Source organism: Schistocerca nitens, chromosome 3, assembly GCF_023898315.1.
Source record: "Schistocerca nitens isolate TAMUIC-IGC-003100 chromosome 3, iqSchNite1.1, whole genome shotgun sequence".
NCBI lineage: Eukaryota > Metazoa > Arthropoda > Insecta > Orthoptera > Acrididae > Schistocerca > Schistocerca nitens.
In genome coordinates, this window is record NC_064616.1 from 218,601,722 (window position 1) to 218,626,747 (window position 25,026).

Here is a 25,026-nt window from a genome sequence, read left to right on the forward strand (position 1 = left end):
TCACACAAAATAGAAATACTATCCAAGGCACCTTATATCCCCTTACAGTCACTCAATGATGACAGTTTCCTGTAAACTGCATTGCCATCAACAAACAGCTGCAGATTGCCGTTCATCCTATCCATCAGATTGTTTACGTACACAGAAATCAAGAGCAGTCCTATCACAGTTCTCTGGGGCACTTCTCGATATAACCATGTCTCTGGCAAACACTCTCCCTCTAGGGCCTACTAAAGAAGTCTTCAAGTCACTTACATATATGGCAACCTATTCCAAATGTTCAGACCTTTGTTAACAATGTGGAGTGGGGCAGTGTGCCAAACCAAACTCTTTTCGGGAGTCTAAGAATATGGAATCTACCTGTTGCCCTTCAAGCACGGTTTATAGGATATTGCACATGGAAAGGAGAAGCAGAATTCTGCATGAGTGATGCTTTCTAAATCCATGCCCATTTATGTCTCAAGGACATTTATTATTTTTTAATTTGGAACATGCTCAATAAGACTGCACCCAACCAATATTAAGCACACTGGTCTCTAATTTTTGCAGGTCTGCTCATTTACCCTTCTTATATACAAAAGTCACCTGCATTTTATTCCAGTCACTTGAGACTTTGTATTGGGCGAGAAATTTGTGATAAATGCAGGCTAAGTAAGGGGCCAATGCTGAAGAGTACTCTGCAAAATTGAAATGGGATTCCATTCGGACTTGGCAAACTATTTGTTTTAAGTAAGTCTGCAGGCTTTCGTGGCCATTGTCACTGAAGTTAAAATCTTCTGGGTTATTAGGCTGTGCCACGTTTCTTCTAAAATGTTCGACGTTTCGACCCCTCTGCTGGGATCTTCCTCAGGATCTTTTGGTGTTCACTACTGCTAGAACTCTTTCACTTGCTTCTCAGCTCGAGAGGTGCCTATTTCTACATCATCCATACTGAAGTTTGTGTGATGGTCAGACAATGGTATGTCTGTACAATTCTGCTGGATGCATGAATTTTTAAACATGAAATTTAAAATTTCAGCATTTCTTGACAGTATAGAAGCCTTCCACCGATTTACTGATTTTGCACAGGACCAGAATTTTCTCAGGTTCCAGACACGCTCTTTTGCTAAGCTATGATGGTGGTTGCATTGTATGCTTTGGTATTTATCTTTTTATAGATGCACGTATTTATGATCTGTTGGCATTTCCGCGTCTTTTCTGAATTGAGAGTGCAACAATCTCTGCTTCCTCACTATTTTTTTAATTTTCTTATTAAATTATAGTGGCTCTTTTTCATCATTAACCCACTTATTCAGTACCTACTTCTCTAGAATTTAATTTACAAGCAATTTAAACATTGTACAGAATTCCTTTATGATCATCATATTGGAACTAAATTGTGTCTGTTCATTGTCTAAGTAGGGTGCTAACAACTGCTTATTGGCTCGTTTCAATATAAAAACTCCTCTTGCCATATTGATAGCTTTATTAACTTCAGTAACCATCATCACTATGATGACATCATGAACACTAATCCCACTCTCTACACTATCTTCACTTCCTCCAGTCACAGGTATGAATTTAGGATGGCATCAGAACACAAGCAAAAGCCATCACTGGTGCCATCATAAGCAACAACTTAGAGATGACTGCACCCTGTGCCCTCAATAGCCACAAGCAGGATCTCCTTCACATCTCGGAGGGGGCTATATAACACACCTAACATTGGAGCTCCTAGTTATTAGCAAATCCCTCCCCACATGTGCTAGCTTGGTCTCTGGTGAAGGATCAGCCACTTGTGGACTCAAAGGGTGTACATGCAAGACCTAACAGGTGGCCCCCACCCTTATTCTTTGCCTCGAGTGACAGGAATGCGGCATAGCCAGTGCCCACACAGCGTATTATTCACCATCATTACTGTCAAAGTCACTTGAAAATACTGCCACCTCACACTTATTTACAGGTCTAATGATGTCACTGGCATTGGAATCACCATCAAAACTATAAAAACATTCATTCACACAATCATCCAGATATTCATTCTCACTAGGAACATCTGAATAATCATTGTCATAAACACTGGAAGTATTTCAGATTCATTCATTTGCTTCTATTTTCTGAATAGGGACATCTCTAAAAGCAGGTTGGACTTCCAAGATGCAAACAGTAACTATTTGGAATAACAAAATACAATCAAGATGCTAAATAAGCGAAAAGGACACTAATGCAAATAACTTTGATACATCGACTACTGGTGTGAACACCTAAATAGACAAAGTAGTTAACATATAGAGCAACAGATGACATCTCAGACAGTGTTTAGAAAACAAGAGTTATCTCGCGATTCATCCATAACAGATGGTGTGTGAAATATAAGTAAACTCGGGTTCCATCTGAAATGTGTTAATGTAACTTCAACAGTACTCTAGGGGTGTGTTATAAGGCATTACCATTCATGATGTACAGGATGTTTATAATGAAAGTCCATATGTGCGCGCATCTGATGAATCCTTTCTTAAGGAGTTACATAGGCTTATCACTAATGTTCCATCTGCTATATTTAACAACATACATTTTCAAAAATTTCTTGAAATGACGTCATCCTGCTTTGATGTGTACTCTGAGCCTGTGTCCAACGCTTTGATCTACTTTGCTGAAAATTCCTGGAGTGTGTTGTATTTGATCAAATCCATTATGGATATTCTCCCTCACAAAATCAATATTAACTGCAGGAGTTGAATACATCGAGGATATTAAATGACCCAACAAGTGAAAATCCACTGGATTCAAATCTAGTGATTGGGCAGTCCATGAAATGAATTACCTTGATCAATGCATTGATTCAGAAATTGGTTAACTTAGATACAGACATGTTCGAGAGTAAAGTGCAGGGGCTCATAATTGTGGATAGACCACATCTTTTGGCTGATGCCTAAAATTACACTATCAAATAAAGGCAGCATCTCATTTCTGAGAAACCAGAAGAAAGTTTGCCCTGTAATATGTTGTGAGAAGAAATAGGTACCATTGAAATGACTACACACATTGGTGCTGAACAAATGACAATCACATAAACGAAATACAAATGCCAAGAACAGCTACAAAGAAGAATGTGTAAAATGCAAGTCTGGCGTGTGTGGCACAATTAGGGGTCACTATATGGAATTCATTTTAAAAATCACTAATGAAGTATTTTCTTCGGACGCCTGTTCATCAGGACTTTTCCAAAAGTTCTGATGTCAGGAACACATCCCTACATTTATGGACACCAATTTATAAACAATTTGTATATACAGGGTGATTATAATTAAAGTTAAACTTCCAAAACACTGTAGAAATAACACCACTGGTCAGAATGACGTCAAATTGCAACGAATTTCTGAATTTTGTTGTAATGCGATTTTGTTTTTTGTGCTGTGATGACACTCTTTATTTAAGCTTTGAGGGATAGGATCGTGAATTTTTCGAACTTAGAAGTTCGCCACTCCGCTGCGGTAGGTGGGGTGCTGTGGTCGAGGATTTGGTTTTTCGATTTCTTACATGTGGTTGATGTTTCATTTGCACTGTCTAGCGTTATTGCCACTAGGACGACGTTCCATAGTTTTCTTAGTTCAAATGGTTCAAATGGCTCTGAGCACTATGGGACTCAACTGCCGAGGTCATTAGTCCCCTAGAACTTAGAACTAGTTAAACCTAACTAACCTAAGGACATCACAAACATCCATGCCCGAGGCAGAATTCGAACCTGCGACCGTAGCGGTCTTGCGGTTCCAGACTGCAGCGCCTTTAACCGCACGGCCACTTCGGCCGGCAGTTTTCTTAGTCTATACTTGTGATCTAATATGAATTAGCCTGTGTCCTATTCTTCTAACATGAATTAGACTATGTCCTATTCTAGGTGAGTACATATAATACACTACTGACCATTAAAATTGCAACACCAAGAAGAAATGCAGATGATAAACGGGTATTCATTGGATAAATATATTATACTAGCACTGACATGTGGTTACATTTTCACTCAATTTGGGTGCATAGATCCTGAGAAATCAGTAGCCAGAACAACCACCTCTGGCCGTAATAACGGCCTTGATACGCGTGGGCATTGAGTCAAACAGAGCTTGGATGGCGTGTACAGGTACAGCTGTCCATGCAGCTTCAACACGATACCACAGTTCATCAAGAGTAGTGACTGGCGTATTGTGACGAGCCAGTTGCTCGGCCACTATTAACCATGAAAGGTGGCTTTCATTTGTGACGTTCATTTCGCAGATTATTCTGCATGTTTGAAGTAAATAAACCCATATAAAGGTTAATTAGTCTTATTAGGTGGATTAGAAACAGAGATGCGTGATGATTAAACACATGTCTGAAATAATACAGGCTTTGGTAATGATAATATTTAGTTGCATGCTGTAGGTGTAAGCAAAGTAAATTTGCCAGTGGAGGCGAGGAGTGGTCGGGCACAGCCGCGGAGACGAAGGCCGGCGAGCACCGGAAGAGCATTGTGCAGGGGCCGGGGGTCCCAGGGGATGCGGCCACTGACCGGCAAGCATCAAAAGGAACACCGCCGGGTGCCAGGTGAGAGAGAGAGAGAGAGGGGAAATGTCGAGCAGACAGAGAGCTTCCAACGTACGCGCTGGCGCCGCCCGGTCGCGTGCTGTTTTAGCGGCAAATGGGCTGAGCTCTGATTGGGCAGTTCATAAGAAAGTGCGGGAAATGCTGAGGGTCAACTCCCGCTGTTTGAACAGAGAAATTTTTGGATGGGTGGAGAAATTGTATCACTCTGCGAGGGAGATGTGGGAGGCCTTTGCAGTGTCGGGATTGGCTGATTAGAGTTTGGCGGCAAGGTTGTCGCAAGAGCTTCGAGAGAGCGAGGCAGGAGGAGAGCGTCTTGTGCCGTGAAAGCAGACAGTCGCAAAGTTCGGTAGCTCTGAGATAGGAACTTACATTCCGAATACTGTGCTGTGTATGATCTAGAGTCTGCAGCTACAGTACGACGTCAGCGGCCACGATAGGCATTGCATTGACTACTAGTATAACTGCAGTTGATTCCGCCTTATAGGCTGGCAGTCACCATTGAACATACCCAACCAGTGCACAGAGCTATCATAATGGTATTGCACGTTAGTACAAGACACACTGGGCTGCACCTTAAAGGTTGTTGAGCCAGTCTTGAAAGCGTTGTATACCATTTAGAGGAAATATAGGGCTTGTGGTATTAGCAGTTTCTGAGTAGGTTATTCTGCTCAAGATATTTGAGAGACTTATCTTAATTCAGCGACTTCGCAGCTGCAGTCGTCGCCCCAGCAGTATCGACGGAGCCGGCAAGCTGGTAGGTGGTATTGTAAAACTTGCAGCAGCGGCAGTAAAGTTCAGAAATAGTTGTTGGATCGTGTTCTTGCCATCCACTGAGCATCCGTGCAGTTTTGCTTACGATTCGTTATTGGTTATTTGTCTTTTTACATGTTGTTTGGTTTGTTTCTTGGCGGTGGTGTCCAAAGTGCGTATTATTTCAGGCACAAAAGAGATTATAGGAACGCAGCAGATCGTATTTCCCATTTGCTTATCCAGGGGCATAATTAAATTTATCTTTGCATCAACTTAACATTGAGATTCGAGGAACGCAGCCAGATTTGCATTTACCATTTGCTTATCCAGGGGCATAATTAAATCTAACTTCGCATCAACTTAACATTAAGAGCTGGGAGCTAATTTGACCACTGTAGTATATCTAAGAACAGGGTACAATTTGTTTAATTCGTTTTCATTCATGATTTGTTCAATATGATCTAATTTCTATTGTGAGATCATTTACAATAAATACAAGTTATTTACAATATCGCTTTTGATTCAGTAGTAGGTGGTAGTTAGCCGTCACTGTCACATTAATATATTTTATTCTTGTTTAATAATGGCCACTACCCCCATAGGAAGCCCTCCACATGGCTTTACCCTGCTAGGATCGATATTAAAACTGGTAATTAAGAAAGACGGAAAGAGAGGCAAACCAAATAACGAGAAGAATTGACTCAGTGGAAAATTTTCAGTAATTGTGATCCAACATTTGCTTGTTTCGCGAGATTTGTATTTATATGTGCATTGTATTTTATTGTGTTGTTTATGTTTTATTTTCATTTGTGCGGAGTGTTGTGTATAATTGGGCTGTAGTAAATAGGAGTGTATTTGTTTGCGTGTGACTTTGAATGCAGGTTCGTATTATCAGATTATAGGATACGAAGTTATGTCAGGTTGCACAGTGAACTTTGTGTGTGAATTACGGTTAGTGTGATAGTTCATTGTATGTCAGAGAACAGGTTTAGTCGTGTGTAGTACATCTATGTTAGGTACAAAATCAGTGGGGTTGTACTAAGAGTAATTTGATGATTACAAGGGCAAGAGCATGTAAAGTGGCATACAATATGAGTCGGGAAAGAAATGAAATGATGGCAGAGAATCGGGGTAGCACTGATAGTTTACACGAATTACGTGAAATCAACGACGAAAGAGAGAGCAGTTTCGGCAGCGTGAGAGCCGGTGCAGTGGAATTTAGCGAAGCAACAACGTTCGATCAGTCAGCTCGTGGCCAATTAGCCAGTCAGGAGCATAGGGGACAATACGTAGAGCCGGTTATTGTAGTGCGTGAGTACGGAGAAATTTCTCCTAGAGGGCGGAGAACACCGACAGAAAATTTCAGTGAGGTTCAAAGATATAGTAGTTCAGGACATAACAGTCCGGCGCAAATGTATCGCGACGAATTTTGTGCAAGTACAGAAGGAGTAAGACAAGACGGGAGACGAACACCCGCGAGTTATGACGGAGGGCAACCCAGTAAGAAACAAGATCTAGGCGTAGGTATGGCGAGTATTTTGGACTATCTAGAACGTCTATCACAGGATGTGAAGACAGTCCGTACAGAAACTCAGGCGACGAGAGAACGTCTATCACAAGATGTGAAGACAGTTCGTACAGAAGTGCAGGCGATACGGAGAGAAACATCTGAAGTTAAGGACGAAGTCAGAGTCATGCGAATAAAACTAGCGGAAGCAAAGCGGACGGCAAAAGAAGCAAAGATATTGCGAAAGGCGCAAAAAGAATAGCTAAAGAGACGAAAGAAGGAACAGAATGAACGACAAATGGCTCTGAGCACTATGGGACTCAACTGCTGAGGTCATTAGTCCCCTAGAACTTAGAACTAGTTAAACCTAACTAACCTAAGGACGTCACAAACATCCATGCCCGAGGCAGGATTCGAACCTGCGACCGTAGCGGTCTTGCGGTTCCAGAGTGCAGCGCCTTTAACCGCACGGCCACTTCGGCCGGCTGAACGACAGAAGTGGGGAAGGTAGTCATAACTAGATTACAAACGAGAGTGAAGAAATTTGACGGAACTGTAACCATTAAAAATACGGAATCGGAAAACGTATCGTTTTCGGGAGAATTCTCTGAATTTAAGAAAAAAATCGAGAATGAATTGAAAGTACTATCAGCTGACGTTATGTCGAAAGCAAGATCGGGCAATGTAGACACTGAAACCGTTCAAAGAGTGCAAATGACGTCGACAGTAGAAACAAACGCAGGAGTCAGGCGTGCAGAAAGAATTTCTGAGGACCGAGTCGTACATCCGATGGAAATCGACACGCGATCGCACAATGTAGAAAGAGAAGGAGGAAGTAACGGATAAATTTGTCACGAAAATCAAACGATTAGTTCATCTCAGGACACGAACAGGATTATCAGCTCGTAGTACAGTAACGGATTGTCCGAGACAAACAACTGTAGCCCACTGCGACGTCCTGCAACGGTGTTAACGGATTCAAGAAACGTACAAGAAATGAGAGGAAATGTAGAGTTCGAAAATAAGCGCAAAGAAGCAATGAACAACAGTAACTATCTGGTGACGAGGCAAAATAGATACGACGAAGGGTCATTTAACTACAAGCACTTTCATTCTGTAAGAAAATTTCAACACTTCAAAGACGACAGCAATGTCTTGCATCCAAAAACTTTCATTGGTCAATTCGACTTAACTTTACCACCGCAATGGCCACTGATCTACAAGTTAGATTTTGTATGTTCGCACATCGAAGGTGCCTCTTCAGAAAGTATGTGGAGCATCGCAAGAGATTATTAATCATATAAAGAATTTAGAGATGCTTTCATGAACCGATATTGGTCGCGTGAAACGCAGGACAGAATAAAGCAAGAAATCTTAATGACAAGGGACTTCGAGAATTCTGGCTTCAGAAGCGTTGTGAAATTTTTCGATAATATGTTAAAAAGGAACCAGTATCTCGATGACCCGTGTGGTCCGGGGGAGATCATCAGAGTTTGTTACATGAAGTTGCCGTTGTCTTACCAACACACATTGGCAGGACGATGTGGGAATGACGTGGAGGCTTTTAAAAGCATTGTACGGGAATTGGAATTTGCATTTAGTGAGCATCAAGTTCGGGAGAAAAGAACAGCAAAGGAGGCACAAAAAGAGAGAAGAAATGAAAACGAAAATAATAATCAAAGCCAAAATTGGCCAGCCAGTGCAGGAAAACAACTTGGGAGGAAACAGGAACGGAGACAGTCAAAATCAGGACTGGAGGAATAATAATAGATGGAGAAATCAAGAGCTACAGAACCGTGGGTGGCAGCAACAAAATAATTTCCCATCACGAAACTTCAACAGAGAGGATAGGCCGCGAGTCGAGCAGAATTGGAGATCACAGGCACAACAGAATCCACAGATGAAGTTAGACCACCAAATCCGGAGCGCGGACAAGGTGATCAGAACAGGCAGCAAGATTGACTAGTACGACGAACGGGTGCAAAAAGGAGCGTATCCGTTGACAAACAACGAACACAGGAAGTGAACATAATACGATACGAAGACGACATACGGGAATCATTATTAGAGGAGAGAGAGAATAGTACGAAGAATGACATTTACCCTATTGTAACGGTAAAAGTAGGCGACATATCTTGCATTGCAATTATAGATAGTGGAAGCCAACTTGCTGCTATTTCAGACAGTGTGTTTGACCGATGCAGAGCGTCAGTCAACCCGCGAATGTTAAAAATCCAAAAGATTAAAGTACGTGGTGCGCTACTTGGTAAAAGCAGCGACATTACGCAACAAACTAGACTGGAGTTACAATGCCAAGGGCATAAACTTACAGCAAATCTCTATATCATTCCGAAGCTTTCCGCCGAAATCATCTTAGGGATGGATTTGTTGGCTGAAGAAAAAGCATTATTGGATCTTGGACGTGGAGAATTGACGTTAGGGAAAACTGATAGAGCAATAATAAGGTTCAATGAGCAAGTCATTAAGGCGCAAGTACCTGCAAGTTGCGTTAAACTGCACTTTGTGAGAGAGCATGAAGATGATATAGAACAGGATCATGAATATTACAGTAAAAATATTAGTCTGGAAGATAAGAAAACACAGATAGCTGAGATTCACGAAGAAATTAAGCAAAGGTTAACGCAAATTGAGAACATAAAGACAGCAGAACGAGAGAGGCTTGAAGAAGTGTTAAAAGATCATGCAGCAGTTTTCCTACCAAAGCCGGGAGTAATAAAAGGATACCAATACAAATTTCAGGTCAAGAAACATTTTCCATTCAGAGTGCGAAGTTACGATATTCCGTGGTCTTATAGAGAAAAAGTAGCAAAAGAACTTCAAAGAATGCTGGCTGACAGAGTGATAGAACAGGCGACGTCAGAATACAATAGTCCGTTGAGAGTACTGGACAAAAGAGACGGAAGTATACGGCTAGTCCTCGACTCACGCCAAATTAACACTATTATCGTTTAGGAGACAGATCTACCGGAGAGACTTGAACAGTTGCTTCAAAAATTTCACGGAGTATCTGTGTTCTCGACACTCGATTTGCGCTCGAGTTTTTTGGCAAATTGAGATGCATCCTGCATGTCGAAAATATACGGCGTTCCTGGCGTTTGGTACTTGTTACCAATTTAAAAGGCTCCCTTTCGGACTCAACATATCGTCTGCCGCATTTATTCGTGGTTTGGATGAGAAGACACTGGGACAAATGTACATAAAGAGTAATTAAGTGTAAGTAAAATAAGACATTATGTGTAGATTTCTTTAAAATAATATGGTATAGAATAATATTATATGTTTTGCTGAGGGGAATTCTTAATAAATATTTTGAACTGAGTCATAATTTAACATAACATTTACTGGAATTGTAGCGTAACATATGTTAACCATTTAAATTTCAGGTACTGTGTCATGTTTTCCAAGATTGTAACTCTTAGAGTATTGTTTGTCATGTGGTGAATCGAGGTAGTGGGGTGAGTGTTAATTGTGGTTGGTGTGCATTGCCTCTCACTGTAGTTGTGAGTTTGATTTGCGTCTGTAGAGACGATATTAGGTTGCCTGTCTTAGCGCTGTGTAATGACGCACCAGTTCGAGGATGTTCATTTGATTTATGTTACCGTCCTTAGAGACGTAGGTGGTCAGTTTCTAGCAGGGGCGAAGAAACGCACCATTTTAGAGGTATTTTGAGTGTGTTGTTGCGTCCACAGAGACGTGCGGTGATCTGTCTAGTACGGAATGTCTGGACGCACCGAATTCGAGGCTTTGATGTAGCGATGTGGGTTGTAGCGACTGGTGGTTTATTTGTATTTGTCTGGTATGTTCCACGTGTGCTCGTGTGAACGCCGACAAGGTTGAAAGAGTAGGTTATCGAGATAATCACAAGACAAACATTCTCAAGGATGCGCAAGGCTGGAGAACTTGATTACAAATATGTAACAACTGTAAACAGGAATACTAAAAATTTAATGCAATTTTTCAGGAATCAGCGTTAGTAAAATTTAATACCGTACAAAAAGCATAAATATGTACAAAAAAAACTAAGGAAGATTGGGCATGAAGAAAATAAGCAAAGGAAAGGTATCAGGAAGAAAAGCAGAGAGGTCGGTAATTGATAACTATAACTAATTTGGGAAAGAATCTGTTTTTTTTTTTTCACCGGAAATGTGGGGTGTCCAACGTTGACAGCAAGGACGGAACGAAAGATAACTTCCCTTCCTTTTTGCTTAGTCCTAGTTGGCCAACAATTCCCTAACACATCCCAGAAACATTATATGATGTCTGCATGATGAAGTATTGAAGTAGAAACTACAAGTCATTTATATAGTATCTATAGTAGAAAGTGAAACATTGTAGTAAGAATTGGTGGTGGTAAATATTCTAACGAAATGTTTTCTTTCCCTACAGCAAAACGAAAAAGGGAGAATGATGTTATTTTGTTTAAATGAGTTAAATTGATAAAACTGGCAGATATTAATATTATTGACAAGAGTAAATGTATGTAAAATATGTAATTTATGTCTAGAGTGGAGAGAGTAAAATTTGTAAAGGATCCTATAAAATGTAATGTTTTACTTTGTATAAAACTAAAAAGGATGGAAATTGTTGTAAACAGATGGACGTGGATGTTTGGTCTCAGAGGACTGGCACGCAGAAAAGGGAGAGTGTTTGGCGTAAGTGGAGTACCGGCCGCAGTGGGACGACAGCGAGGAGAAATCACTGTCACTTTCCGTGGCTGAAGTAGGTAGCCAGCTGGCCGGCTGAGGGCACAGGGAAGGCACCCCTTCCCCCGGAGCGCTCCAGCTGACTGTGAAAGGGCCGGCGTGGCGAGAAGTAGGACCCGCGCGGCGGCCTGCCGTCACAACAAGCGGCGGGCGACACAACAGCTGTCCCTCATGGTGGGGAGTCCAAAGCTTCAATGGCCCAGCGGAGAGGAGGGCGGTTCAAGGCCGACCGCCCATTCTCTCGCTGCAGACAACGAGGTTGTAGTGGACGAACACTGACTGAGTGGCAACAGTAAACACAGCTCGTATGGATGCATCCAAAGCCTTCTAAATTATGGTATTGCAGCAGTATACATAAGCATATTAACATCTCCTGATCCTAACTGTCACATAATTTCCCTATCCAAAAACAATAGCTGATGAAATGTAACATGAAGGAAGAAGACTAGGTACACATTTGAGATTGGAAGAACACGAAGAATGAAATGGGAAACAGTGACACAAGTCCATACTCGGCGAAGTAGATTATAGGTTCCTAAAGCCCTGCCAGTACACAGCACAACATCTGTGCACTACTAATTAAATCATCATCTTACACCTCTTGTACCAGCCATAGTTCTGGCAGTCCTGCAGCTAATTGAAGAGGCCTATTGTACGTCGGAGGAAATTCCTGAATGGTTACCATTGTTGCTAAACAACCATCGAGCCGTGGGTCCGGGGGTCCATCAGCACCTTTCAACAGCGCCACAAATGCATTAATCTACAAGTGTAAAGTGTTGTGATAGTGCCAGTGAAAACAACATGCTTAGGTCAGTGAATATCAACGTCTTTCTGTAACTAAATTCAACTGATGTGTGTTCTAAAACTTTTTCAGGATCAGCAAAGGACATTATAAAAACAATAATTTATCCATGAAATAACATATTTATGTCTTATTGTATTTTGTATTTTATCTTTTGCTTTCATATTATTATAGATGTATTTTTCTATTATGTTTTGTGTCTTAATATTTCATTATGCATGTTTTATATGTTTATTTTTGTGTGATTCAATGATATGTTTTAATGATATGTGGGTTTCATGATAGTAGAGCGGCCACGAAGTATTAAATTGATATTTATCTTGTATTTCACATGTCTACACATGATACAGGTACTGGGCCTGTTCAGAACATATTAAAAAGTATTGCATGTTTGAATTTCAGCACAAACATCAGAACAGAAAAACGCCCAGAAACAATAACACGTTTTCTTAAAGTTAACTCAAATGAAAATGTAATTACTTGTTTAAAATAATTAAATGTAGGTGGCCACATTAAAAAAATTACTTATGTAGGGAAGGATAAATGAACAGTGTGAGGACCTTAAGTCTAATGCTAAGATCTGCCGTTTCATAAGGAGTTAAATTTCGTGAACACTGTTTGCTTGCTTTTTCTTGAACATTTTTGTAAGGACATGAGACAGTGTTTGATGCAAGTCGTAACTCGATATTGTGAAAAAAAGAGAGGCGACATTAAATGTAAATGTTCTCATGCCAAATATTAAAATCTAAGGCAGTACTCATGATTGAATGGAGGAATGAATGAGATTAGGAATGAGATGGGCTCTTAATTGTTCTTTGCTCGGGAAAATGTGAATTTTACACTGCGCATGATGACACTATGAGAATCATCCTGCTTGTATAAAATTTCCAGGAAGGAAGGGGTTATGAAAGGTGGCTTTCATGTGTGACGTTCATTTCGCAGATTATTCTGCATGTTTGAAGTAAATAAACCCATATAAAGGTTAATTAGTCTTATTAGGTGGATTAGAAACAGAGATGCGTGATGATTAAACACATGTCTGAAATAATACAGGCTTTGGTAATGATAATATTTAGTTGCATGCTGTAGGTGTAAGCAAAGTAAATTTGCCAGTGGAGGCGAGGAGTGGTCGGGCACAGCCGCGGAGACGAAGGCCGGCGAGCACCGGAAGAGCATTGTGCAGGGGCCGGGGGTCCCAGGGGATGCGGCCACTGACCGGCAAGCATCAAAAGGAACACCGCCGGGTGACAGGTGAGAGAGAGAGAGGGGAGAAATGTCGAGCAGACAGAGAGCTTCCAACGTACGCGCTGGCGCCGCCCGGTCGCGTGCTGTTTTAGCGGCAAATGGGCTGAGCTCTGATTGGGCAGTTCATAAGAAAGTGCGGGAAATGCTGAGGGTCAACTCCCGCTGTTTGAACAGAGAAATTTTTGGATGGGTGGAGAAATTGTATCACTCTGCGAGGGAGATGTGGGAGGCCTTTGCAGTGTCGGGATTGGCTGATTAGAGTTTGGCGGCAAGGTTGTCGCAAGAGCTTCGAGAGAGCGAGGCAGGAGGAGAGCGTCTTGTGCCGTGAAAGCAGACAGTCGCAAAGTTCGGTAGCTCTGAGATAGGGACTTACATTCCGAATACTGTGCTGTGTATGATCTAGAGTCTGCAGCTACAGTACGACGTCAGCGGCCACGATAGGCATTGCATTGACTACTAGTATAACTGCAGTTGATTCCGCCTTATAGGCTGGCAGTCACCATTGAACATACTCAACCAGTGCACAGAGCTATCATAATGGTATTGCACGTTAGTACAAGACACACTGGGCTGCACCTTAAAGGTTGTTGAGCCAGTCTTGAAAGCGTTGTATACCATTTAGAGGAAATATAGGGCTTGTGGTATTAGCAGTTTCTGAGTAGGTTATTCTGCTCAAGATATTTGAGAGACTTATCTTAATTCAGCGACTTCGCAGCTGCAGTCGTCGCCCCAGCAGTATCGACGGAGCCAGCAAGCTGGTAGGTGGTATTGTAAAACTTGCAGCAGCGGCAGTAAAGTTCAGAAATAGTTGTTGGATCGTGTTCTTGCCATCCACTGAGCATCCGTGCAGTTTTGCTTACGATTCGTTATTGGTTATTTGTCTTTTTACATGTTGTTTGGTTTGTTTCTTGGCGGTGGTGTCCAAAGTGCGTATTATTTCAGGCACAAAAGAGATTATAGGAACGCAGTCAGATCGTATTTCCCATTTCCTTATCCAGGGGCATAATTAAATTTATCTTTGCATTAACTTAACATTGAGATTCGAGGAACGCAGCCAGATATGCATTTACCATTTGCTTATCCAGGGGCATAATTAAATCTAACTTCGCATCTACTTAACATTAAGAGCTGGGAGCTAATTTGACCACTGTAGTAAATCTAAGAACAGGGTACAATTTGTTTAATTCGTTTTCATTCATGATTTGTTCAATATGATCTAATTTCTATTGTGAGATCATTTACAATAAATACAAGTTATTTACAATATCGCTTTTGATTCAGTAGTAGGTGGTAGTTAGCCGTCACTGTCACATTAATATATTTTATTCTTGTTTAATAATGGCCACTGCCCCCATAGGAAGCCCTCCAACCAGACGTTTTCAATTGGTGAGAGATCTGGAGAATTTGCTGGCCAGGGAAGCAGTCGAACATTTTCTGTATCCAGAAAGGCCCGTACAGGACCTGCAACATGCGGTCGTGCATTATCCTGCTGTAATGTAGGGTTTTGCAGGGATTGAATGAAGGGTAGAGCCACGGGTCGTAACACATCTGAAATGTAACGTCCACTGTTCAAAGTGCTGTCAAAGCGAACAAGAGGTGACCGAGACGCGTAAATAATGGCACCACATACAATCACGCCAGGTGATACGCCAGTATGGCGATGACGAATACACGTTTCCAATGTGCGTTCACCGCGACGTCGCCAAACACGGATGCGACCATCATGATGCTGTAAACAGAACCTGGATTCATCCGAAAAAATGACGTTTTGCCATTCGTGCACCCAGGTTCGTCGTTGAGTCCACCATCGCAGGCGCTCCTGTCTGTGATGCAGCGTCGAGGGTAATCGCAGCCACGGTCTCCAAGCTGATAGTCCATGCCGCTGCAAACATCGTCGAACTGTTCGTGTAGATGGTTGTTGTCTTCCAAACATCCTCATCTGTTGACTCAGGGATCGAGACGTGGCTGCACGATCCGTTACAGCCATGCGGATAAGATGCCTGTCATCTCGACTGCTAGTGATACGATGCCGTTGGGATCCAGCGCGGCGTTCCGTATTACCCTCCTGAACCCACCGATTCCATATTCTGCGTAACCAGCCGGCTAGGCGCCCAGTGGGCAGTGCGGCATTATGCTTTGTTAATTTTTTCAAATTGTTGCATCCTTGAGCCCCCGATTACCAGATGTACATCTAGCGGTTCTCGGCTGACGCCCCCGGTTACAGGAGTCAAGGATAACACTTTATTAATAATTATAATACAAATTAATATCACCAGTTACAGTAACATTTTCAGCAAGTACACCAAGTCCTTTCATCCAAACACGTATTTTCTCATCGTTAGAAACTTTCCTACAAGAATGGGCATTGAAGCACTATGCCTCGTCGACGTGTGTATCGTCATCCCCGCCACCGCATGCCAGTTTACAAACACATAATTAGCATGGAAAATAAACTTGGAGCAAATGGCACTGCACAATCTATTATTCTTAATGGACCTATTCTTTTTTCGTGGATGTCGAGATAATTTTTCACTCGATGTTGCGACTGGAGCTGCTGGCAGTGGGTGGTTTACACTCGCAATTGTCCACTGTGATAACGCATCGCTACCTGGACTAGAATCTTTTGCCGACCGAGATGTCATCTCGGCCAACAAGAGCAGCAATGTCGCGATGCGATAAACCGCAATCGCGATAGGCTACAATCCGACCTTTATCAAAGTCGGAAACGTGATGGTACGCATTTCTCCTCCTTACACGAGGCATCACAACAACGTTTCACCAGGCAACGCCGTTCAACTGCTGTTTGTGTATGAAAAATCAGTTGGAAACTTTCCTCATGTCAGCACGTTGTAGGTGTCGCCACCGGCGCCAACCTTGTGTCAATGCTCTAAAAAGCTAATCATTTGCATATCACAGCATTTTCTTCCTGTCAGTTAAATTTCGCGTCTGTAGCAATATTAATGGCCAGTAGTGTAGCATGGTATCTTCTGCTGTTGGTGGGCCTAATTTAGGTTGTTGGCTCTGTGACGCTGTGCGGGACCCATTGTTTATACAATGTTTTGTGTTTACCTGTACCTATGTTTCTCAGGTGTGTGCTGTTCTCTCTATAGTTATCTAGCTTTTTGTAGACTGTTGTAGCTAGCTTTTTAACTGTTATTTCTACTGAATCCATCTCTAGGGCTTCATGGAGGATCGTTACTTTTTTCCATATGGCAGCATCTAAGATCCATCAGAGAACTTTGTTTTGGACTATCTGGAGTTCGTGTTTTTCGGTTTTGCTGTCTGCTCCCCATGATGTACAGCTATAAGTCATGGTGGAGAGGACAGTTTTTTTATATTGGGTCAACTGATGTGTCGATGGTAAGTTAACTTTCTGTCGAGTGTAGTGCCTAGGTATTTGACTTCCTTCATCCAGCGTAATTCTTGCTCTTTGAGGTTTAGTAGTTCTAGGTGAACGGGTCTTTCTTGCATTGAGTGTCATCTTGTTTGAGCTGCACCAGTTTTGTACTTCATTGAGTTGCCATTGAAGTTTCCTTGTGTTAGCCTGGCATGTTTTACCACTTGTATAGAAGGTAGTGTCGTCCGCGAAATGTGAACACCTTCAATGGTGGGGATATCATTGGCATAAATATTGAATAGAGTTGGTGATAGGACCAATCCTTGTGGTATCTCTGTGTGGAGTATTCTGTGAGATGAGCGATTGCCGTCCACTTCGACCACAAATTGCCTGTTGCTGAGAAATTCATTGGGGAGTGTGGCATAAGTATATGGAATGGTGGTTTGTTGTATTATTTTCCATATTAAGCTGTTCTGCCACAGCTTGTCAAAGTCTTTCTCCCTATCCAGGAAGACAGCTGCGATTCAGTTTTTTGACATTCATGTTGTGGGTGATATGCTCAGTCAATCTAAGCACCTGAAATTCGACTGAGACTTTTTGTTGGAATACGAATTGATCCGGTCTCAGGGCCTCATCTTCCAGGAGGGCGGTTTGGATTCTGTCCAGAATTATCCTCTTAAATAATTTACCCATGGTTCGTAGTAAGCTGATGGGTCTATTGTTTGTGGGAATTTTTGGGTCTTTGCCTGATTTGGGAATGGTGATAAGCTTGGACAGCTTCCAGGGCGAGGGAAGGTAACTTATCTGCATGTATCCGTTGATGATGCTGGTTAACAAACTATTGCTTTTCTGGGTAGGTTCTTGAGGTTCACGTGTGTAATTTTATCCATTCCTGGTGCAAACCTCCTTTTCTCTTTCGGATTTCTTTCCTTACTTCTGTGAATGTGGCAAACCTTGGTGGTTGGGGCATTGTTTTGGAGTGCTTCGACTGACTGCTGTGTCATGCCAGTGATTTTCACGAGTTCTTACATCAAATTCTGGGAGAGTGTTTTGAGTTTCAGAGGTGTTGGCTAGGAGTTTAGCCCTCGACAAGGCATCATGTACTGGTCCTGGGTTCCCCGCTAAAGCCCTGTTTGCCTTTTGGTTCCTTTCGGGCGTTTTACTATTCGCCATTCCTCCTCCTCTTGGAGTTTGAAGAGCTCCATTTTGTCCTCGCACACCTCCACACGCCATTCTACACAGACCAAAAAAAGTTTTGCATCACCTCGGTTCTGAGAGTTCCGGAACCTATACAGAAAACTGGAATAGTGATCAACATAAACATCATTTCCACCCTTTGTATTTCTCATGAGAACCACACATTGTATGTTGTACCACTATACAGTGAGAGCTTCAGAGTTGGTGTTCCAGATTGCTGTACACACTAGTACCTCTGATACCCAGTAGCACGTACTCTTGCACTGTTGCATGCCTGTATTCATCGTGGAATACTATACACAAGTTCATCAAGGCACTGTTGGTCCAGATTTCTCACTCCTCAATGGCGATTCGGTGTAGATCCCTCAGAGTGGTTGGTGGTTCATGTCGTCCATAAATAGCCCTTTTCAGTCTATCCCAGGCATGTTTGACAGGGTTCATGTGTGGAGAACGTGCTGGCCACTCTAGTTGAGCGATGTGATTATCCTCAAGGAAGTCATTCACAAGACGTGCACAGTGGTGGCGTGAATTGTCGTCCACGAATATGAATGCCTCGCCAATATACTGCCGATATGGTTGCACTATCGTTCAGAAGATGGCATTTACGTATCATACAGCCGTTATGGCGCCTTCCATGACCACCATCGGTGTATGTCGGCCCCACATAATGCCACCTCAAAACAGCAAGGAACCTCTACTTTGCTTCACTCGCTGGACAGTGTGTCTAAGGCATTCAGCCTGACCGGGTTGCTTGTAAACACGTCTCCGACGATTGTCTGGTTGAAGGCATATGTGACACTCATCGGTGAAGAGAACATGATGCCAATCCTGAGAGGTCCATTTGGCATATTTTGGGCTCATCTGCACCGCATTGCATAGTGTTGTGGTTGCAAAGATGGACCTCGCCGTGGACGTTGGGAGTGAAGTTACCCATCATGCAGCCTATTGCACACAGTTTGAGTTGTAACACGACGTCCTGTAGCTGCACGGAAAGCATTGTTCAGCATGGTGGCGTTGCTGTCAGGGTTCCTCTGAGCCATAATCCGTAAGTAGCGGTCGTCCACTGCAGTAGTAGCCCTTGGGCGGCCTGAGCGAGAAATGTCATCGATAATTCCTGCCTGTCTGTATCTCCTCCATGTCCGAACAACATCGCTTTGGTTCACTCCGAGACACCTGGACATTTCCCTTGTTGAGAGCCTTTCCTGGCACAAAGTAACAATGTGGACGTGATCGAACCACAGTATTGACCGTCTAGGCATGGTTGAACTACAGACGACATTAGCCGTGTACCTCCTTCCTGGTGGAATGACTGGAACTGATCGCCTGTCGGAACCCCTTCGTCTAGCAGGCGCTGCTCATGCATGGGCGGGTTTGGTGACATCTCTGAACAGTCAAAGGGACCGTGTCTGTGATACAAAATCCTCAATCAACGTCTATCTTCAGGAGTTCTGGGAACCAGGGTGATGCAAAACTTTTTTGATTTGTGTATTAGCCATTTCTCTAGTTTGCACTTCAATTGGTTTGTTTCAGTATGGCATAGAGGGTCATGGGTATGCTGTCATGTTAGCCTTTCTTATGGTGTTCATGGACGGGTGGGGAGAAGTTGTCAGTGTGTTGGTCTTGGATGGTGACCATGGTAGCAAGGCGATTTGCATCTCGGATGTTCTTTTGTACGGGTGTCAATCGCCGAGCTATTTTTTCGATTGTTGATAGGTGTTTGGTTGGTTGGGTCTCTTCAGTGAGAAAAGCTCTGAATTGATCCCAATCTGTTTTATAGCTTTTTTGTGCTGCTGTTATTGCTGGGGTTATTTTGTGAATTATTGCAAGTACTTGGTTGTAGCTGGGTGTCAGGTTTGCTTTCACTTCCACGGTGATGTTCTCAGTGATTCTTGTTGTGATCAGGGAGTGTAGTACATGGGACCTGTGTTTAACCATAAGCAGGATATGGGTGGGATCGTCAGCATCTTGCTCTGTAATTTGGAGAGCATCTTCAAGCCTTGCTAGCTTTTCCCGTTTGGGGTTAATTACAAATGAGTTCCAAAGGGATGTTTTGCATTCAGGTCCCCCCTATATATGATTCTTCGGTGGAGATCAACGAGCTTTTATAGTTTTTCTTCCAGGGACTCCCTGTAAGGGGCAAGATAGATGGCACCTAGCATCATCAACCCGTCTCGTGAGTATACGAGGGTAATCCCAAAAGTAAGGTTTCCTATTTTTTTATAAGTACATAGACCTGTTTATTTCTACAATGGTTTACATCAGTTTACAGCTTGAACATTTAGCTATTTTTCGACACAATCACCATTTCTGTTGAAGCATTTTTGTAGGCACGGTGGCAGTTTTTGTATGCCCATCTCATACCATCTCGCCGCCATGCTGTTCATAAAGTTATGAACCTCTTCTTTCACCTCGTCGTCGGAGTTGAATCGCTTTCCAGCCAAATGTTCTTTTAACCTATGGAACAGGTGATAGTCACTGGGCGCCAAATCAGGACTACAGGGTGGGTGGGTGATTATGCTCCACTGAAACTGTTGCTGGAGAGCAACAGTTTGCCGAGCGATGTGTGGGTGAGCTATCATGGAGAATGTGTACGCCCTTGCTCAACATTCCTCTTCTCCAGTTCTGAATTGCCAGTTTGAGTTTTTTCAGAGTCTCACAGTACCTGTCAGTGTTAACTGAGGTCCCAGTCGGCATAAAGTCGACCAACAATACCCCTTTCCAGTCCCAAAAAACGGTTGTCATGACTTTATCGGCAGAATGTGTTTGTTTGAATTTCCGCAGCTTTGGCGAAGAAGAATGCCGCCACTAGCGTTATTGTTGCTTGGTCTCAGGTGTAAAGTGGTATGCCCAGGTTTCGTCACCCATGAAAATTGAGTCCAGAAAGTTGTCCTGTTTGGCTGTAAGGCGGTCAAGAAATTCAGGGTGAGCATCAACTCGTTGCCGCATGTGGTCCTCAGTCAGCACTTGTGGCACCCATTTTACGCAAACCTTCTGGTAGTTCAAATTCTGTGAGCGGTGGTTCGGGAAACCTCAGGAACCAACGTGCAGAGACCTTTCAGGGTGCTGCACCTGCCAGTTGAGGTGGCCAAACGGTTCCAGGTGCTTCAGTCTGGAACTAAGCGGCTGCTGCTGTCGCAGGTTCGAATCCTGCCTCAGGCATGGATATGTGTGATGTCCTTAGGTTAGTTAGGTTTAAGTAGTTCTAAGTCTAGGGGACTGATGACCCCAGATGTTAAGTCCCTTAGTGCTTAGATCCATTTGAACCATTTGTGATTCGCCGACCTTCACGTATGCTTTGCTCAACTTTCAACACTGTCTCCTCAGAAATTGGCAGTCTCCCGCTCCTTTGTTCGTCGTGAATTTCGGTCCAACCACCTGGAAACTCTCTACACCATTTACGAACATTTTTGATATCCATGCACGTCTCACCATACACTTCCGTCAATTGGCGATGGATTTCAATCGGCGCAGTGCCCTTTGCGTTCAGAAACCGAATAACTGCGCCGAATTCGCACTTGGCGCTAACATCCAACGGGAGCTCCATTGTCAACGGCTGCCAAGCCAAGACTGAGCGCCTCAGCGCGGCTTGCGCACGTTTACACACAGCGCGTGAAGCACTCTTCATAACAGTGTGACCAATTGCCACACAGAGTTATGTACTTATAAAAAGTGGGAGACCTTACTTTTGAGATTACCCTCGAATTTTGAACAGGGTGGCTTCTGTGTTTTACAGCTTTGGTATTTTCACTAGGTCGTGGGCCACAGAGTTTTTTTTTTAAGAATATGGCTGTACCTGTTTTGGTTATCATAATGGTAGCTGGACATGTTTCTTATTTTGAAAGTGTCTGTGCGTCGCAGATGCGTCTCTGTTATCAGGAGCATGTCTACATCATGTTCGGGTATGAAAGCTTGTAGTTCTGTTTTTGCCTGTTTTAGCCCATTCGCGTTCCATACACAGAGTGTTGTGTCACGTTTGTGTATTCTTTGGTCCGCCATCTGTACTCAAGGAGCGAGAGTACTGTCTCCAACAGTATGGTGTTTTTACCATTTTGTTTGTGTTGTTTGTAGGTAGTTGGCAGTGATAATTATTGTATTGACGACATTGTCTCTGGAGAATAGTTATAATGTCGTGAGGATCTCATTAATAGCGCATCCTAGTTCTGCCTCGCGGAGTTTACGTCTTTTTTTTTGGGTTGCATCTTTCCCATTTGTCATGGTGCTGGCAGCTTTCCTGCACATTTTGGTGTGGTTGCTCTGTCTGGTAGGCCTCTCGCGGTTTGCGCTGTTCATTTGTGCTGCGCTGCTGTGGTTCTGGGGAGTTTGACACTGGCTTGCAAAAGATCGAGATTTTGTTGATGGGTCTGCTCGCGTGTCTTGGTGGTCTTTCAGGTTTCGAGGCAGTATCGGGAACTCGTTTATCTCTTCAGTTTCTAGTGTGTTGTAAGAGGCATTTCTCTGGCGTCTTTGGTTGTGCGTTGATGTTTTCCGGAAGCATCGAAATGGTTTGAGACATTTCTGATATTCTTCACTCCCTTTGAAGTTTGCAGGATGCAGCCCCTTGCAGACTGCGCCTTCAGTGCTCTTGTCGTTGTCTGTGGACTGGTGTAGACTTGAGCAACGAAGGCATCTGGCCAGCATTTTACAGTAGTTGGCCATTTATGGCGAATTTGCAGGATCTTTCCTCCATTAGTTGGTGGCCGAAATTTGGCAGGTTTTATTTGCAGAGGAACACCTCAGCTGGCCGATAATCATCTATTGTATCGAAATGATACCTTGTGTCGTCACCTCAGAAGATGGCTTTGAGGGTACCTTTGATTTTTTGTTTCAGATTTTGTTGAGTTTTATAAGGTCGCATATTTGCTATTGGTGGTATTCCAGTGTTGATTTCGGCGTCTTTTGCCGACTGATTATTTAGAGGTCGAGGGTCAGCTCATGTACCTGTGTCGACTTCTTACTATCCGGTGCATAGGCCTATGCCTGCTTCTTTCGGTTCGTGTTTGGTTGCCATGTCATGTGGGTGTTGTTCCGTCACGTCCAGAACATTGTAGAAGTTTTCACTCCCAAATGAGAAGTTATTTTGGTTGAGTTGTAGCCACACTTTTGGAGATCTTTGGCATCTGTGTACCAGCAGTGGATTTCCCTTGTGGGGAGACTTTTCCATGGATGGGGCCTGGTGTGTCATTCTAAGGCTGGCTCATTCCTCCTCTTCGTGTGGGTTGGAGGGTTCTAGTTGGGTGCCTTTGTTTTTTCTCCATTTTAAGAGTGTCTGGTAGTTGTGCTTTTCATTCGAATTTTGTCATTGCAGTTGAGGGGCAGGCATGGAGATGGACCCCTACCCGTGATCGCCTGTCTGAACCTGGTTCTTGGCCTGGTCTGACAGAACACGGGATTGTTGCGCCACAGCAGGGGTTCTGGCTCTGTAGCATCCCCTAGCTCTAACCAGCCCTAAATTCCGGCTTTCCGGAATTACAAAGCCCTAACCTCTAGCTCGAAATGTGACCTAGTATCAACTTAGCTTTTTTTTTTTCGAAGGGCCAAGTGCAAGCACCTCGGCAGCGGCGGAAGCGGCAGCAACGATGACAACGAGGGCAGCAGCGGTGGCTGCCACGATGACAACAGCGGCGACGGAAGCAGCAGTGGCAACAGCTACGACGATGGCAACAGCAGTGACAACAACAACGCCAGCAATGCCGGCAGCTCCAGCAGCAGCAGCTGCGGTGGATGCAGCCGCAGCAGCGGCGGTGAGAGGTACGAGCTCACTTTGCACCAACGCCAATTCTTTGCCTGCATCTCTAAAGGGACACTCCTCAAGCATCTACAGTGCTGGCAAGCGCTATGCCTGCCTGCACGAGACTATGTTCGACAAGCTTATTCTAGAGTTTGTAAAGGTGCTCCCACTGAGTTACATTAACATTTTAAGTTAATTCTTTACTTACAGTTGATAGAGGGAAGTGCTATTAGGTCCTTTTGACAAAAATTTTACATATAATAAATTGCTTGTGTCATATTAAGAGTAAAATTTTTTTAACATTGATAGTATAAGCATAATTAAGGTAAGGTGGAACAATAGAAATAAAAAATAAAAATAGTTGATGAAAATAAAAATGTCTTAAATGAACTTTTTGTTTTTAATTTAGTGTGTATGTATAGAATGCACAGGTTGGATTTTTTTTTTTTTTTTGGCAAGCAGGGTAGGATTATGACAAAGTTAATAACATACATAAATAACCAATTAATATAAGATTAGTTATTGTGTATAATGCTATGTTACAAGGTTCCCTCTGTTTTGAAGGATGCTGCATGTTTGTTATGTTACAATGTCTGTTGTTGTGTGGTAGGGTGTGTGGTGAAGTCTGTTGGTAGATTTGGCCACATGCTGCCTTGCACAGGGTGCAGATTGCTTCTTCTGAGGTTCTTTTTCTTAGTGTTGGAGGTTTTTTGTTGTTGTATGTGCTTGTGTGTGTGTGTGTGTGTATGTGTGTGTATGTGTGTGCACAAACACATGCAAGGGCACATCTGAGTGTTTATTCTTGGCCACTATCTGGTGTCTAGGTGGGATGGCATGATAGTGTTTCTGGTGAGGGGTTCCATGGTAGGTGCTATATCCAGGAAGACTTTGGAGGTATTTTGTGCCACTGTATGTGCTGGGTATGTGTATTTGTATTTTAGTCATCTGTTGTTTCTGGGTTTTGTGTCAATATATGCTGCCATAATTTGCTCTGCACTTGGTTAAGTCTTGTCTGCAGGAGTTCTATTCCTCTTATGTCATATACAAGGTCACTTAGTGTTTGTGGGTGGAGGTTGGCGACACTGCAAAGGAGTCTATGTTCAGCCCTATCTAATTTCTAAGCTGTCAGTCCAGCTAGCAGGGAGGTGGCGTATTCAATTACAGGTCTCACAAAAC

At 43.0% G+C, this 25,026-nt stretch overlaps 3 protein-coding genes across 4 annotated transcripts in view; 2 read left to right on the top strand and 1 right to left on the bottom strand.

Annotated features, from left to right (window-relative positions):
• Positions 1–25,026, top strand: part of LOC126248174 (protein wntless-like) — a 212,524-nt gene that overhangs the window by 97,079 nt on the left and 90,419 nt on the right. The window lies entirely within an intron of this gene.
• The window catches only part of LOC126248173 (AP-3 complex subunit delta-1), a 507,526-nt gene that overhangs the window by 84,241 nt on the left and 398,259 nt on the right, over positions 1–25,026 (bottom strand). The gene's annotated exons all lie outside the window — the stretch shown is intronic.
• LOC126248176 (uncharacterized) lies at positions 4,476–24,068 on the top strand. 2 transcript variants are annotated; one of them, XM_049948946.1, is made up of 2 exons: positions 4,476–4,560; positions 23,655–24,068. In XM_049948946.1, the coding sequence occupies exons 1-2, from the start codon at positions 4,512–4,514 to the stop codon at positions 24,044–24,046; spliced, it is 441 nt and encodes a 146-aa protein (XP_049804903.1). In that variant the 5' UTR covers positions 4,476–4,511; the 3' UTR covers positions 24,047–24,068. The 2 variants fall into 2 exon arrangements, with proteins under 2 accessions (XP_049804903.1, XP_049804904.1); XM_049948947.1 differs by lacking the exon at positions 4,476–4,560 and adding an exon at positions 12,332–12,350.

What these genes read in the sequence shown, in the direction of transcription:
- LOC126248176 (XM_049948946.1), top strand. Translation starts at nt 4,512, where the DNA reads ATGCGGCCACTGACCGGCAAGCATCAAAAGGAACACCGCCGGGTGCCA. An exon ending in GGAACACCGCCGGGTGCCAG is followed by an intron (nt 4,561 to 23,654) that starts GTGAGAGAGAGA and finishes TTTTTTTCGAAG; the next exon opens with GGCCAAGTGCAAGCACCTCG.